This window comes from Narcine bancroftii, chromosome 2 (genome assembly GCF_036971445.1).
Source record: "Narcine bancroftii isolate sNarBan1 chromosome 2, sNarBan1.hap1, whole genome shotgun sequence".
NCBI classification, from domain to species: Eukaryota; Metazoa; Chordata; class Chondrichthyes; order Torpediniformes; family Narcinidae; genus Narcine; species Narcine bancroftii.
Window position 1 is genome coordinate 45,491,282 of NC_091470.1, and position 17,888 is coordinate 45,509,169.

Here is a 17,888-nt window from a genome sequence, read left to right on the forward strand (position 1 = left end):
TATTTTACTCAGGATTAGGAGAATAAGGTTATTTGATCACTTTGGTATTGTTTTATGCAGGCAAATCTATGTTAAATAAATTTAAAAGAAATGCTTTTTTTAAAATTGGTAAGATTCTGTCCTCCGGCACTGGGAATGAACACTTCCCTTGTTGTAATGGAGCCAACAATAATAAGAATATTTATGTTAATATATGTGCGTATGCACTCTGTTCCTGCATTGTTTATGTGTATGTTGTATCTGTACATGCATTTACACTGGCAGAGAAATAGACTTGAACTTGAGAAACTGAATAAGATTGCCAGCAACTTGCATAATCTCAATGGGATGGACCTGGGAAGATGTCAGTAAACAGGGATTTGTGGGCAGTGTTGCATAAAGGAGATGATGGGGAAAAATTAATAAACATGAAACAAAAAAATTTCTTAAGTTGCAACTCATTTGATGCACAGAAAATTCAGTCAAATGGAGATGGTTTTTAATGTTAGAAATTCTGGTAAGCTGATCTTGGGCATGTCAAGTGAGGATGGCAGGGGGTTGGATCAATTTTCCATTGCATACAGTAGCAGGCCCAGGTTTCAATTAGAGGGATGGGATGGGGAGAAAGGCATGTCCGTTTCTCTGTCACCTCATCAGGATTGATGGCTGAGATCAGCTTGAGGGATTGTCATCAGCTACAAGGGAATTCTAGATATTGTTTAGATGGGATATCAGCCATTGCTGGGAGAAAAGATAACAAGATCTAAGATATAACAGCTACTCAATAATGGTCAATATTGTTTCTCTCCTTTCCCCTATGCCATGCCTTGAAAAAAAATAATTAATCTTTGACCAGTTAAAAAGTGTACAACTCCCTTTGGATGTAGCATGGGGAAAGATCTTAAACACTTCTAATTCAGTCATGACCAACTTCTAATTTTCTCCTAATTATGCCACAGTTAAGGGAAAGAAAATCTGAATGATGTGCATTTTTTTCTGCTATCTACAAATGTGATGCCATGAATGAAATAATTAATTTCTCAGTCATTGTGGTTTATTTTGTGTCTATTCAGTATAGCTTATATGAGAGCTGCTTCTATCAAATCTGATTGAGTACGGTTAAGCATCATTATTGAGCATGAGTTTATGGGAATCTTCTTGGAAGCAGTTTTGGAACAATAATTCAGAGTATAATGTGAACAGAGTACAAGATTAACTGTTGACTAAAATTAACTTGCTACCTTCTACTCAATTGTGCCAATTTAAAAACATCTAATTTTGCTTTCAAGAAATTTTATTCAAGGAATTATCCCATTATCCAATTATCAGACTTGTTAATGAAATCAGAGAGAAGCTATTGTATTACGTTAGTGTGAACTTTGCTGCAATCCTTTTACAGGTAAAAGCCTTTTTGCAAGCTCCAATGGAAGGTATTGTGCTGGAGACTTATGGAACAGGCAATGCTCCAGATAATCGTACTGATATATTGGAAGAGTTCAAGAAAGCTATCGATCGTGGAGTATTGATAATAAACTGCACCCAGTGTTTGCGAGGTTCCGTTACTGAATCGTATGCCACAGGAAAGGTTAGTAGACCTAATTAGAGATTTATGTTGGAATTTCCCACTACTACATCCTTCAACTCAAGATTTTTTTCAAAATTTATTTTAATGGTTGGAGCAACATTAAGAAGCAACATTGGAGTGTATAGCCTTCCCTATTGATCAACAATGACCATAATTACTTCCAATTAATTAATTGATTAGAAACTGTTTCTCAGTATTTTAGAAAAAATACAGGTAATCATGTGATTACTTCCCCCCCCCCCCCCCCCCCCCAGTAAGTGAAGTACGAGAAGGAGCAAATGAATGAATAATTCTGCTTTCTTCTGGGAAATCTTTCTGACTATGAGTCTAGATTCCATTCTCCTTTGCCACCTCCAGATATAAATTCTGCAAAGTGATCTCTTTTTGGGTGGGAACCTGTAGCTGTTGTGAAAACAGGAGGCTTGTTGATTGCCTGCCATTAAATTTAGTTGTAAATTGCGGGCATTTATCCTCTACAAAATTATCTCCTATTAGTTCACAAGTAGTTTGGCCAATTTTGACCATCGAATGGAGTAATACATATTATAAAAAAATGAAATAAACTATGATAGAGCATGAAAAGTCAGGCAGTGTCTTTGGTTCATTGATAATTCAGGAATCTGATGGCAACAGGGAAGAAGCTCTCCTTGTGCCACTCTGTGCTCCTCATTAGGCTCCTGTTCCTTTTCCCTGATGGTAGCAGAGTGTGGTGGCGGTCTTTGAAGATAGAGGCTACTTTTTTAAGACACCTCCTCATGTAGATGTTCTTGATGGAGTGAAGTCTGGTGTGTGTAATGTTGCAGGCCAAGTTAATAACCCTCTGAAGTTTATTCTTATCCTGAGAATTGGCACCTCCATACCAGGCAGTGATGCAACCAAGCAGAATGCTCTCCACGATACACCTGTAGAAGTTTATGAGAGTCTTCAGTGACGTACTGAACCTCCTCAGACACCTCACAAAGTATAGCTGTTGTGATTGCATCAACATGGAGGGTCCAGGACAGATCCTTGGAGATGTTAACACTGAGGAATTTGAGTTCTTTACCCTCTCCACTACTGAGCCCTGATAAGGACTTGGTCGCATTCCCCTGACTTCCTCCTGAAGTCCACAATCTTCTCCTTGGTTTTACTGATGTTGTTGTTACACCCTTCAATGCGCTGATCTATCTCCCTCCTGTATGCTTCCACATTGTCGTTTGTGATTCTGTCGACAACTGTGGCATCATCGGCAAACTTGTAGATGGCATTGGAATTGTGCCTGGCCACACAGTCATGGGTGTATAACAAGTAGAGCAGTGGACTAAGCACGCATCCTGTGTTGATGATCAGTGAGGAGGAGACATTGTTTCCAATTCATACTCACTGTGGTCTTCCAATGAGAAAGTCAAGGATCCAGTTGCGGGGATCCAATACAGAGGCCTAGAGTTTGTAACTTTTTGACCAGTACTGAGGGAATAATGGCATAGAAGGCTGAGCTGTAGTCTATGAAGAGCTGTTTCGAGGAGATCCAGAACTGAGTGGAGAGCCAGCAATATTGCATTTCTTCTTCTTCTTTCTTCTTTGCTTGGCTTCGCGGACGAAGATTTATGGAGGGGGTAAAAAGTCCACGTCAGCTGCAGGCTCGTTTGTGGCTGACAAGTCCGATGCGGGACAGGCAGACACGGTTGCAGCGGTTGCAGGGGAAAATTGGTTGGGGTTGGGTGTTGGGTTTTTCCTCCTTTGCCTTTTGTCAGTGAGCGATTGTATCGATAGGTGAATTGCAGTGGGTCCAGATCTTTACTTAGGTACGTGTTAATTCTGGCCATGACCAGACAGTTTGGTGAGAGAATGGCTATTTGGTGGGAACTCGAGACATCTAACAATAGGTTAATATTTTTGTGTGTGTCTGTATCTCGAGAAGCTTTACTTTTTAGCTATGCCCAGTTTTTAAAAAAAAACAATGCATCTTGGGTCAATTGAGTGGAAAGGTTTCCAATTGTCCCTTGAGGGACTCTCCACTTGATGTGTGGACGTATCACATGTACAGTTTACTTCAGCTGTGGCATTTTATTTTGCTTCTTAAGTATCTCAATTTGCATAATACAAATGAATAGCCACTTGGGAAAAAAACAGTACTTTTGTCAATCATCTGAAGAATTTGTGAAAGATGTAGGAAGCCAAGAGATTGTTGGAAGTTTGCCATTTAGAGCCAACAGATTTTTTTTTGGCATGTTTACATGGGTTATTCCTGAATTGATGTGTGCTTTATTTTGTTTTAATCAGAATTGTATTCAGTGATTGGTGAATTTAGCCATCTTCTAATTAAGGTAAAAATAAATAAAGTTAGAGTACACATCTCTGCTTTATTGGTCTGGTAATTTGCCTGGGCTGAATAGGTCCCATTCCTTGTATCTATTTTATTATGGTTTTATAACACTTCAGTGAAGTCGTCATTCCAGCTGATTTCAAAACTGCTTATATGAGGCAATAGTTAAAAACAATCCCAAATTTAGTAATTACTCTGGCCAAGAGCCATTGGCCATTTAATTTAGCATTAACTACTCAAAGTAGAGGAATATTTTTTTTTAAAAATTTCAGCTAACTACAAATGTATGATCCTCGAACTTTCTAATTTTAGGCTCTTGCTGATGTGGGGCTCATTCCTGGCGGTGATATGACACCTGAAGCTGGTTTGGCAAAATTATCTTATGTGCTGGGCAAGTCTGATTTGACAATTCAAGAGAAGAGCAAGGTAATGTATAGGATTTACAACTCCCATGGAATTGCAGGAAGGATACCAGCATGGGTAGAGCATTCAGCAGGAAGTAGAGACTAGGAATAAAGGTTAGATGCTGGTTACCAGTAGTATTCTGCATGGCTCAGTGTTAGCTTCTTTTTGCGTTGTATATTTGGATTGCGGAATAGATGGCTTTGTGGCTAAATTTGCAGATGATTCCAAAATAGGTGGTATAGTGGTGAAAGGCTGCAGAGAGACTTGGATAGGTTAGGAAAATGGGCAAAGAGGTGGCAGCTGAAATACAATGTTGGAAAATGAATGGTCATGTACTTTGGTAGAAGAAATAGATGGGCATACTATTAGTTAGACAGGGAGAAAATTCAAAATACCAAGGTGCAAAGGGACTTGAGGGTCCTCTTGCAGGTTGACCACCAGGTTGAGTAGGTGGTGAAGAGGGAAAATGCAATATTGGCATTTGTTTCTTTGGAATAGCATCCAAGAGCGGGGATGTATAATTGAGACTCTTTAAAGCACTGGTGTGACCTTGCTTGGAGTACTGTGTACAGTTTTGAGAAATTATGTGCTGGTGTTGGAGAATGTTCCAAGAAGATTTACTAGAATGACTCCAGAAATTGAAAGGTTAGCTTATGAGGAATGATTGTCAGCTCTTGGACTGTACTCGAAGTACAGAGGATGGGGGTGGGGGTGGGGGAAACCACCTCATAGAGGCTTTTGAATGCTGAAAGGCCTGGAACGGCATGGACTAGTAGGGCCAAAATGGCCTGTTCTGTGCTATAAGTGGTTATATGGTTATATGGACAGTGTAGGCATCAAGGGTTAAGGGGAGAAAGCCGGGGAGTGGGGCTGATTGGGTGACAGATCAGCTCGTGATAAGAATGGTGAAGGAGACTTTATGGGCTAATGAGCCTACTTCTGCTCCTATATCTTGTGATGGTCTCAGAATAATGTTCTAGTGCACTAATTTTGAAGCATCATTATGCAGTGGAGGGGTGATTGCACTTTCCTAAAAGGACTGGCACAATATTCCTGAGTATTCACTGAAAGTAAGTCAATCCCTCATTAACTAAGAGTTGCTTTCTTTTCGTTCCTCTGATCTATATTGTTCTTGTTGAGGTAGCATATAGGAATGTGGCATATTGTGTAACATGTTGCACTATTTCAGGACATTATGCCACCAGCACACTATATTGTTGCTTTCAACAAAAGACTTGCATGAAGAAGAAACAAATCATGTACAATGAGCTAATGCACAAAAGTTTTTAAAGTAGTGTAGCAGGAATATGTATTTGTATAGCATCTTGGACATAGTAAAGTTTCATGGGAGTATTCAAACATTTTTTGACACTGGTGCTAATAACAGCAGAAACTTGATCAAACAAGTGAGTTTTAAGGACTCATAGGAGAGAATTCCAGAGCTTGCTGTCTGAAACCATGACTGCCTGTTTGGAACACCATTTGATTGTTATTAAAATGAGATTTCATCTTGGATACTTGTGACTTTCCATTCCTGAACTAATGGGATTTGTTGTGGTTTAACCCAGATGCTGTCAGAAAACCTAAGAGGGGAAATGAATACAAAGTTTGGGGAAGCAAAGATCTCTCTCCGTGACAGCCAATTTATTCAAGCCATAGCTAGGTCTCTCAGTATCAGCTGCAAAGAGGTAAGTTTTGAAGATAACAATTTGATTGCACCCTTTCCATTTGGAATGCAAAACTATTGTATTTTGTGTGAACAACAAATCAAATCTCCCTCAAAAAAAAAACTGAATTGGTCAAAAAATAATTGAAAACCAGGTTTGTACATGTTGCTCTAAGAAACTTGTTGAAGCAGATCTGCATAATTCCTGTGAAGACCCTGGTCAACACAGCACAACTGCTGTCACTTTGCTGTGCACCATTAACAGTAGGTTTAACGGTGCTCCCAATAGGCACTTTCAGGTGCTCCAGGGAAGATCATGCGCTGGCAGTTGCGGCTGGGGGAGTGCAGCTGGCATGTTCAGGTGGCCGTGGAGAGGATGCCTTTCTCTCACTTGAACATGCCAGCTGATGGATAGCCGTCTACCAGCAATAGCCGACTCCTCGGGACTGTGGCCTAGTCCCGCCTACGCTGCCTTGATGTTATTTACAGCGCGTCAAGGCATGACTTGACAAACAACTCAGGCATGACTCCCACTGCCGGTCTCTCGCCCACCCGACTTGCGCTGCCGGTCTCTAGCCCACCCGACTTGCACTGCCGGTGCCTCCGACTTGTGCTGCCGGTCTCACCCCTCTCGCGCTGCCAGTCTCTCCCCTCACGCCCGCCTGACTCCCGCTGCCGGTCTCCCACCCACCCAACTCGCGCTGCCGGTGCTGTGCGTTTTTTAAAAAAACACTTATGAGTCGATGGCTGACAACGTCATCAGCCAATCCCCCGGTAGCTCAGCTGCTTTCAGCTGCCACGGGAGATATTCCGAGCAGGATATTACACCTACTGGAGAGGGGTTGGGTGAGTAGACCTACTAGCCGGGGAATCCAGTTTCAGATGGCTATCCGACATCCGCACAATGTGCGGCTCTACAGTCGGGTATTTTGGCCATCTGAAAGTGCTTAATGACACAGCAGCACAGCATAGAGGGAAATGGAGGAAAATTCACATTTCACACATTGAAGATTTTCCCCCCAAAAAATCATCTAATGAGCAACTTCTAGTATTAATGTTTTTCCTTTTGAAGTAACTGCCCGCTACAGCTTCTTCCCTCTAATGCCGGGTCTTAGCATACACCAGCATTTTATTGTATTTTCTTTTTTTTCACTGCATAATTTCTGGTATTTTAAAAACTTGATTTTTAAAATTTTGTCCTTGAAGGATGCATCTTCATTTTGTGGTTTATCTTTCAATGACACTGATGTGGGAATTGGTGATTTTGCTGCAAGCTCATGCATGCCTCAGCTAGAAAGATTGCTGTTGGAGAGATGCTTGTAGTGTCATTACGCCTTTGGAAGAGTATCTCAACAGTGTTAAATGCAGGAGAAATCATTCCCTGGTAGTTGTAGAATTCTCTAAAACATGGGTGGTGAAACTACTGCTTCCCGGCCAACTGCAGCCCATTGCCCATTTTTAAATGGCTCAGGGTGAATTTTAAAAATAACATGGGCTCTATTCACTGAGAGTTGTGGAGGAATGTTAGAAACTTTCTTGTCCCTTTGTTGATTATTTCTCCTGTTTTTATTTTGCACCCAGCTTTTTTAAAGAGTCTTATTGTATTCATTTGAATTAAAGACAGCAGATACAGAAATGCCTATTCGAATATCGTCTCTAACAATAAATTGCACTGCAGGTGCATTGCACCACTTAGTTTCAACACCAGATGTCGCTGACATTTTGAACAACTGTGAGGCTACTGTTGCACTTCTCAGTTTCAACACCAGATGTCGCTGCCATTTTGAATAACGACTGGACCAGTTGTAATGTTACTCATTGATCAAAATGTTGTCTCGGTTTTTAAAAAAAATTGTCTCAGTTGATTAAACATGATGGAACCGAAAAGACGGAAATAGCAAAAGAGTGCCGAAAATTTTAGACACACTGGGAAAATGAATGCTTTTTCACAGAAGGAAATGTGAGTGTGTTTGTTTGATTTTCAAGGAATCTGTTAAATTTAATAACCTATCTTTAATCTCTACAGATTTACAAAATGCATCATAATCATTAAGGTAGACACTTGGGCCATAAACTCTATTCACTGAGAGTTGTGGAGGAATGTTAGAAACTTTCTTGTCCCTTTGTTGATTATTTCTCCTGTTATTTTGCACCCAGCTTTTCATTTTGGACTGCTTTTTGAATGAGAGTTTTAAAGAGTTTTATTGTATTCATTTGAATTAAAGAGCAGCAGATACAGAAATGCATACTGTAATATGTGAGCGCATCAGTAAACTGCTGATTAGTAGAGTCATATTGATAGAAAATGAATTTTTAAATGGCACAGGTGTTTTCTGCTCTAAAGACACCCATTCTACCTGCAGTGTAACTGGTTGAAAACTGCCAGGCTTAATATTGTTGGGCCCATAACTCTTTGTATTTTTCTTTATGTGGTCCACAACCAAAGAATTTGGCCACCCTGCTCTAAAAGTTTTGGGAAGGTTTCTAAGCAATCTATAGTCATGACTGAGGGAAGTGCTTGGTTGGAGTTCCCAATGTCAGTAGAGTGTCCCCATAAGCAATGATGGAAGCAACAAAATAACACAACATGTTTGTACTGAGTATTCCCCAATTATAACTTTGAAATGCAGTTGATGTTTTCAAAGGTAGAAATGGACATCGTAAAAAAAGAATGATGTCTTTAGTTATTCACCATTAAGCATTTATCGATTTGCATGATGAATCTGGAAAATTATCACCAATTCAGTATTCTGGGTTCAATTGATTTTCACAATTTGTAGATGTGAAGAAAGGCTCTGATTGATGTTTTTTTCTTGGTTGAAATTTTGTAAAGTATCCTGATTATAAACCCGATCCCTGTGTACGTGAAATGATTTTTGATCACTTGAAAGGCCAGTCTTGATTGTTTAATTTAGAAGGTGGAACTGTCAGAAATAGGGAGAAGGCATTTGACTGTCAATGCTGTGAAAGATTATTTATTGATGGAGGTTCATCTTTAATGAAAGACAATTGAATTATTTTGTAGAATAAAGGCCTATGTTCTCTTTTACAATGATAGGAATTGGAAGCTATCCGAGATGCTCTCACCCCTTCATTAGCATGTGCAGCTGCGAAGACCGGTGATATAAATGCACTGGAAGCTATTAAAGATATGGTAAGATTTGGAAATAACAAATTCTCCACTTGCCAAGAATTAGAAACGAAACAAAATTCTGGAAATATTTAGATCAGCTGTCATCCGTGGAGAAACAGAAAATACAGTTCCTGCAAGAAGTTCCTGTGTGAAGATGCTTTAATTTTAATTTAGTTTGCACTTATAGCATGGGAACAGGCCCTTTCGGCCCGTGAACCCATGCTGCCCAATTACACTCAATTGACCTACTACCCCGCTACATTTTGAAACTGCAGCACCTGGCGAAATCCCATGCAGACATAGGGAGAATGTACCAACTCTTTGCTGACAGTGCCAGATGCAAACTGCGGTCACTGGCACTGTAACAGCATTACGCTAACCACGCCACCCTTTACACGAGGTTCGTTTTAGTTCCTAGGTTTTCTTCGCCCAAGGATGCTGCCTGATTTAAGTTAATGGATATGCCACAGTAGTTTGGTGCGTTTTGTCGAGAAGAGTGCCATTCATCACCCTTTCTATGCTTGGGGGTTTAATTGCTCGTTTTATCCAATTTCACAGTAAATCCAAAAAATCATGAAAGTACAACTCCTCACTCTGTGTGCTAACATTTTTCATAAATGTTGCCACTTAAATTGGTGAATGAACACTTGGATTTTTTTAATGGGAAAAAGATACAACTGAAAAGTATGTTGTATTAAAATGAGATTTACCAATTGCACCTTCCTGAATCAAGTGAATTAAAAGATCAAAATCTTATTGAACTTAGAAAAGAATTACATGGAGATCACGCTATTGGCACAGCCCAACCGGTTTGAACTGTGTTTAACTTTCTTTATAAGATGGTCACATTTTTGCATGGTGTTTTGTTATGGCATGTGGATATTCAGGTTTTTGACTAGGACCATCACTGGGAAGATAAGATTGAGGAGTTCAGGAAATGTACGCATTATACAATCTTTTTTTTAAATCGACTAATCAGATTACATTTGTAATCCCATTTTGGAACAGCTCAGTATTTAGTTAACACTGGTTAACACTGATACGAACAAGTTTCCAAAAAAACCCTAGCAAGGTACAAGTTAAAAATGGCAAATTATAAATGAACATAAATGAGCAGTAACCAATTTTAAAAGCCTTGTTTTAAATGAACATTCTAGTTTCAGTTGCAAGTAATTGATTTTGATGTTATAGTTAAAGTCAAAAAATGGGACTAGTTTGCATTCTTCAAAATTACATGATCTCACATTTTGGATGACTATTCACAGTCTGGAATCAGGGACTATTGATGAAACTGTATCTGGGTGTATTAGAACATTGAAGGAATAATCTGATTTTAGAGAGGGAGCTCTTAGCCAATAAATTTCCTTTGAGGTTCACAGTCAAAGGGTTTTGCAGCATGGAAACTGGCCATTGGGCCCAATTTGTCCACAGTGACCAAGTTGTCTTCCCAAACTAGTTTCGTTTGCCTGTGTTCAGTCCATATCCCCCTAAACCTTTCATTCCCCTGTGTCTCTCTTAAATGTTGGAATTTTACTCATCTCCATCACTTCTTGAGGAAACCTGTTTCATCTACCTCCCTCCCTACATATGAAAAAAGGTGCCTTTTAAATCTTTGTCCCCGCACCACCCCCCTCCCCAAAGCCCCCCAGTTCCAGCTTATCTAGTCTCTCCTTAGCATTCAAGGCCACTGGATCCAGTAACATTCTGGCACCTTTTTTGCATCCTTTCCAGTTCACCCTGGATTCCATGTGATAAAAGACTGGCAGAATTCACGATGATTGAGGTTAGGGACAAAGATTGCTTCAATGTTTGCTAATGGTAATTGAATCAAAGGTTAAAACTGTTTGATCCAACAAGCCAACTTTTTCCAAAGATAATTTACAGTTTGTTTGACTATCACATCCTCTCATATTTTTGACTGAAGAGGAATTCTTCATGAACATATCGTCGAACTTCATAAAATTCATTTATAGTTGCATCCAGACTATTCAAACTTGGTCTTTTGTCTCCAACATCACATTTATCTTGAACTGAAGCAGCAGTAGGCTATCGATTAAAATGGACTTGTGATCTTTTACAATGTCTAGTCATGTCCCTAGTTAGAAATTTGTTGAGCTTTTCTTTTTAAAAAACCAAGCTTGTGACACAAGAGATGCTCTTCCCTCCCCACCCAGGTTCCACCTATCCCTCCCTGCTCTCTGGCACTTCCTGCTGCAATCACAGTAGATTTAAGATTCATCACGACATTAACTAGCCCCGCTGTGTCTTCCTCACCTCCATCCAAGACAATAAAAAGATCTTCCAGATGGGGAAAAGCATCATGTGCACCTCTTCCAATCTAGTCTATTGCATCCTCTCTGTGGCCCCCTCTGCATCAGTGAGACCAAATGCAGATTGGGTAACCCCTTTGTTGAGCATTTGCACTTGTCATTGGGTCAATTGGACTTCCAGGTTGCCAGCCATTTTTGTTCCCCTTCCCATTTCCAAGGGGAGGCAAAACACACTTGAAGAAAAACTTGAAGAAAAATCTATTGTTATTCTTCTACCAGGGTAGCCTACAACCCAATTTTGAGTTCCCTTCACCCTATTCCGGATTCACAATTTTAATCTGTCCTATGTCTGTTCCCATTTTCTTCTCCCATTCCCATACTAACCTTTCACTTAACATTTTTCCCCACCACGTGTTCTTTGCCTGTCTCTCTATCCCATCTACCCCACCTTCATTTGTCCAATATCCTCTTACCTCCTGGACGAGAAATATATTTTGTTGGGAGTGTTCTAACCAAAAATAATCAAATTTTTCTTCACTTACTTCACTTGAAAGATGATTTGTATGTTATTTCATGTTTGAGCTGAAGGATCTCTTTGTCTGCTTTTCATTCTTTTCTCTCCAAGGCATGCGAAGATAGAGATTGTCAGACTCTCCTTCCTTACATCAACTTTACCTTGAGTATAAGCAGTCTGTTCATTGTTTGAATAGATCATGTTCCACTCAATCTATAGGCTTTTGTGTGCAAACCAGTAGCAATAGTGGGTTAAATCTCAGATGCCAAGGCTTTGGAGAGTTGGGGTAAAAGAAGGCATGTGCAAGTCTTGGGCAGAATTTTCACGCACTTTGAGAATAGTGACCCCAGTTTTATATTTTTTTGGCTTGGAATCAGATGAGGAAAACAAACCTTTTACCACTTGAATTAGTTACAAAGGCAGGAATACATTTTGTCATTTAGTTACAATTAATGTTATTGAAAAACTAAAATCTAAAATAACAGCATGAATGTTTCCACCTGGGAAATCTACATTTATTTTTGTCCATGCTTTACAGGGTGGGAACTTGTGCAGCGAGGATTATGATGGACGCACTCCGCTGCACGTGGCAGCTTGTGAGGGTCATCTACAAGTTGTGCACTATCTGCTCGAACATGGAGCCACTGTTTATGCCAAAGATCGTTATGGCGATACACCTTTAAAGAATGCAGTAAAATTCAGGTACGTGGGTGTAATATCGAGGGTCAGTTGTGTCACATGACCTTACCAGTTGGTACCTGGTTGGATTTCACCTCACGTGCCTATCAGAGTTGAGTCCAGCCACAGATTAGCGCACACCTGACTATTTAATCATCCAACCCATACCTGGGCTGTGCTCTCCAGCCAAATGCATTATAAAGCCCACCATGCGTGGACCATCTGTCTCTTTTCTTCCCCTGGGATGAACCCTAGCTCCACTCCATGTTGCGAACTGTGGGCGACGGTGGAGAATCATTGGTAAGGTGTGTGCTGACAAAGGGTTGGGAGCTAGAGTGTTGTACATATAAAGATCACTGTTATTGTAAGTTTAGTTTAGTGCCTGCACTGTATCAGGAGGTGGTGGGTACTGTATTGTGTTCCTTGACTGTAAAGCCATTTTTCTGCGGGTGCTTGTGAGTATCAGGTAGCTGTTGCATCTGATGTGATTGTATTGTGTGATCGTTGTGTGAGTTTACATGTGTGCCTTATCCCTGTTGCGACTTCTAGCTGCCTGTGAATAAAGATCACTTTTTTATCAGCCTGTGTTCAGATTTGCTACTCTTTGGACCTGTCAAACTTGTTTTCCCACACATAACAATGGGGGTTTGAAGAAGCTAAGTAGTCTGCTACCTCACACCCTTTACCTAGCAGAAGTTAGTGTAATTGATTTTCATTCATCAGTCTCAGTTTGTTTTGATCTTTATTGAGTGCCTCTCATAGCTTTCAAAGACTAGGGGCAGATTTGTCTTCCATTACATCTATTGAGATCATGGCAAAATAAATTGGGGAAAGATGTTTATTGGTGCAGTAATGAAAGAGTGCTGGAAGAGCCATCTTTCTGATGAATCATTAGACAATGATCTTCTTGAGTGAATCCTAAAGTTCTCACAATATGGCTTAAAGAGCAAGAGAGCTCCCCAGTCTATGTTTAATACTTAGGCTCATCATTGGACATTTCTCAGTTCTCTTTGTGCATTTCTTTACATCATGGAATTGTACTTCAAGGCAATCTGTTGGGACAAAGGAGCTTTGGGACGTTCTGAGATACAAAAAGACTCTCGATAAATAGTTGTTTGTTAATCCATGAGGCAGTTTCTCTATATTCTCTTTGCTTTGTGAATGGTGATCATTTTATTAACCATCAGCTGGAATCCAGCTACTTTGATTATTAACCTCTAATCTCAAAGAAATCCTCAGTATTGTTCATAAAGAATATGAACAAGTTTTTATTTAGTTCTACAGCACCATTCGGAAATAAAACTCTTGGCATGTATAAACAGGATCTTGATGAAGCAACATGTGCTCGTGGGCTGCATTATGTGCTTTACTTGTGTGTAGCTACTGACTCAATAGATAGACAATATGAAGGCACCTATATCTCTTTTATTGAGAAGAAGTGTCTTCCTGAAACCCAGACTAATGATGACCAAATAGATTCACCTGTGTACCTCCTGTAAATGTTTGAGAAAGATGATTTTCTCTTCATCAACTGTATCAGTTAACATTATCTGCGTTGAAGAAAGCAAATCCTCCATTTTAAAAAAAACAGTAAATGGCTGCAAATAATGTATTCATAGTGAACGAAGATGGCTACTGATAAATCTGAGTTCTCTTTAGAATTTTACTTTAGAAGAATTTTAAAAATTCATTGTCATGCATGTTTTGTTGCCGGTGAAGCAGTTTATAACCTGAGGTAATAAATTGCATCTTGGACTTTCATTTCCCCACCTGATGCATTTCCCCTTGATTTAATTTTTTTGAGGAGATATGAAATATGTTCAGGCATTCTTTCGAGGCAGAGACATAGAGAACAAGAAATAAGGAAAAAACATTGGAAAATAATCCTCACATTCCTTTTTTAATGCCAGTCCACATTTTCATAATTCAGCTGCTGCAAAACAGCAGGCACGAGGGCAGGAACTTGGACCTTATTCAACTTTTGTGGCCAGAGGTGATGTGTGCTGCATAACTGGCTATGTGAAAGAAAATCAACAAGGACACAAACTGAATACCATTTGGGCAGGATTTTTTAGATAATTATTCTACTACTGATTAGAATTAGATCAAATTGTAAAACCATCAGAAGAGACAAAAACATTGAGCTTGTTCCATGTTCACTGGTGTGATATTTTGGAAATGTCACTATAATTCTTCTGAGAATGTAGTTTATTGGCACCTGCATGTTTAAAATGTTGAAAACATTTAACTGCTTATACTTTTTAAAAATAAAAACCTCCCATTTCTACACTGTACCCTTTGCATGTTATAAGGTGTTGTAGATTGCAGGAAGGATTCCCCAGTGTTAAATTCACTGCCCGTTTGTTCTGGTCTCCAAGGCTATTCTCTCTGTGCTGCTGTTTCACTGGAAACCAAATCAGTTTGCTTCTTTGAAAAAGAGGATATAGAATGTACACAAGTTATAATTGTAGAACAAATTTCACCGCTGTATTCTCATTGCAGAAAACAAAAATTATCCAAGCACCTGCCTGGATTCCATATGTGAATTTTCTCTTTGACTGAGACACTCTGTTACAATGCGTAACTAATACACCTGCATTAATAATACCCAGTTTAAAAGACAGTGCAAAATGTAAAGTAATTTAAAAAAATACATTGCAGTATTTAATTCTGTAAAGTTAACTTTAATCAGATAATTTCCGTAACTTACAAATTTAAATTTGAATCCCCGTACTGGTGCTGTAACAGTGATGCTGCCATCAAAATGAAGCCACCCTACCCACCCACACCCACACCAAGTTTACAGATAAAGCCTTACTAATATAGCTAATATGAATAATGATAAAGGTTCTTGCCAGGCAAGGATAGGGAGACACTAGGAGATTCGCTCCAGCAGCAAGCGGCATCTGCCGGCTCTTCATCTCGGGAGCCGCCATTTTATTCAAACATCACTTTATTCAAATTTTATTCAAACAGCTGCTGGGGACAGGGTGCGACCGGGGCACTCCGCTGGCTGAACGTTTGCTCCCATCTTCACCTAAGGGGTGTGTGTTGCTTCAGAGAACATTTATTTCTACAATTTAACATTTTTATTTATTCTAATTTATCGAAAAAAATATTTATTTATTTCCTCAGTTCCTCAGCTTGGGTTTCTGGTTTGATTGAATTCCAGATAATGAGGATTCTACTGCAGCTATTTTGGCTTTGGATTATCCTATCATTGTCCCATTTTCCCCAGAACCATTGAGTACCAGTAATTTTTCTGGGTTAAAAAAATCATACGAGAAAGAAAAGATGTTCAATGTATGGAGCGTCAAGCCAGAAAATAAAACATTGACTATGGATCTCCTTCACATCAGAGAAAGTAAATTCCTCTGATCTCATCAGATTAAATCAGGAAAGCTATGGCTGTCAATTAGCTACCCTAATGAAGTTCGCTAATTGAGCACCAAAGCATTTTGGCATGCCAAAGCTCTCTGTGAATCTAGTTCTGAAGAGGGTGCGACTGCTGGGGTGATTGCCAACCCACAATTGTTTCTAGGATCCAGGAAAAACTTCTGTTCCTCAGTGGGGGGGTGAGGGAAGTAATTCGAGTATTTTGGCACCCACTAGTGGTGCCTTAAGACTGATGATTACGCAGCTCAAGGCCTAGAGGGAGCATGGAAATAGTAAGCATAAATTAGGGCAATATTGGACCATGTATCAGAAAAGATTTTAAATCAAACATTAATGAAAGGTTTGCCCTCATTTTAGCACTGGACAGAAAGGTTGAAACAGGAAAATCCACTAATTAATTTGGTTGAGATCTTAGCTCATATACAGATTGGGCCAGGACTCTCCTCTGCTAAAGTTGTCAGCCTTTGTGTCTTTGCCCCATAAAATGAATGCAACAGCTAAACTGTAAAAAAAATCTCCAGTGAAAGATCTCTTGTAGCTGGTAAGTTATGATCTTCATGTTAAAGTTGATCTCACGGAATGAGAATAAGAGTAAAGGATTGGTTCAGTTGTGCTTTAAATGTTTTGTTTCCTTTTTCTGCAGGCATACTGAGGTAATCAAGTTACTGCGGCAGACTGGAGCCCATTTTTCAAAAGATGAGGTTGTAGATGTGGGAACTGATTTGTGCAGGTAAACATGTCGTTTGTAATGTTACACTTGTAACTTGCCAAGTGTTTCCAGCATTTTCTGTTCAGAGAGGGTGACAAGTTTCAGTTTGTAAGGGTGAGCGGATCCCTGCTCACTATTGGCAGCATCTAGTTCGCTCCCACATTGAACCATCTTGTCTGTTGCCTCATGTACTGTTTTAACGAGGCCCAACAGAAACTTGAGGAACAGTGTCTCATCTTGCATTTGGTCAAGCTGCTTTCTGGACTCTTATCAAATTCTACAACTTCAGATAGCTTTCTGTTTTTGAACTGGCCATTTCGGCTGCAAGTTATTGGTGCAGTGTTTAATCTCCCCATTATCACAGACTGACTAGTAACCTTTGAAAGACTCTATGTCCTGCTCTTCTTGCCTCCACTCCCCTGCAAGTTAAAACTAACTTTTCTTTCTGAGTTGATTTGAAGGTTTCTTTTCTACCAGCAACTTTAAATTCTGTTTCCTTTTCCACAGATGCTGTCTGATCGTCTGCTTTCAATGTTTTCTGTTTTGATTTTAAAATTTATCATTTAATCTGTGTTTTAAGAAGCTGATTCACATATTTTGTCATTTGCGGAGGTGTCTGTTCAGGTGCACTATAAAACATATTTAAGTGATACGTATCAGGTGAAAAATTAATCTCTTCCCTGGCACTGTGCTAGAATTTAAAGGCTATCTTACTGGTGATTCAGTAATTTAAGTGGTTATATAAACCATATAACAATTACAGCAATTGTCAGGTTCACAATGGGCATATTTGATAAGCAATGCACATTTTAAATAAATTGTCTTTTGTATTGCACTGTAGCTCATGTATCAGAATAATATTGATCAACTCCAGTTTGATCAGTACTGATCAGTTCAATTCATCAAGTATTCTAGGTCTTGACCTTGCTGGGATGCAGAATGAAGACAGCAATAGAAACGTGCATGTGAACAGAAGTTTGTTGATTAAGTTGGTTGCTCACACAGCACTCATATGCTCAATGTCCTTTTCGATTGTCAAGAAAAAAAGCTGGTCTACTCATTTTTGGGGGAGATATGAAGATGGAATTTTAAATACTAGCTGCTTGTTTCCCACCTGAACTCCCCTTTAGAACTTGGGGGAAGAAGACATCTTAACATTTGGTTGTCCAAATGCTGCCAGATAAATCTTGGAAGGCCATTGAAGGGGAAGCAGCAAAGATCTTGGGCATTTGAGATATGTAAATACAA

At 39.5% G+C, this 17,888-nt stretch overlaps 1 protein-coding gene across 2 annotated transcripts in view; it reads left to right on the plus strand.

Moving 5' to 3' along the window:
* aspg (asparaginase homolog (S. cerevisiae)) overlaps nucleotides 1–17,888 on the plus strand; it is a 92,665-nt gene that overhangs the window by 52,862 nt on the left and 21,915 nt on the right. For both annotated transcript variants that reach the window (XM_069916548.1, XM_069916549.1), the window contains exons 8-13: nucleotides 1,379–1,564; nucleotides 4,182–4,295; nucleotides 5,843–5,962; nucleotides 8,999–9,094; nucleotides 12,396–12,559; nucleotides 16,575–16,661. In XM_069916548.1, coding sequence (XP_069772649.1) covers nucleotides 1,379–1,564; nucleotides 4,182–4,295; nucleotides 5,843–5,962; nucleotides 8,999–9,094; nucleotides 12,396–12,559; nucleotides 16,575–16,661 — 767 coding nt within the window. The remainder of the gene's footprint in view (nucleotides 1–1,378; nucleotides 1,565–4,181; nucleotides 4,296–5,842; nucleotides 5,963–8,998; nucleotides 9,095–12,395; nucleotides 12,560–16,574; nucleotides 16,662–17,888) is intronic.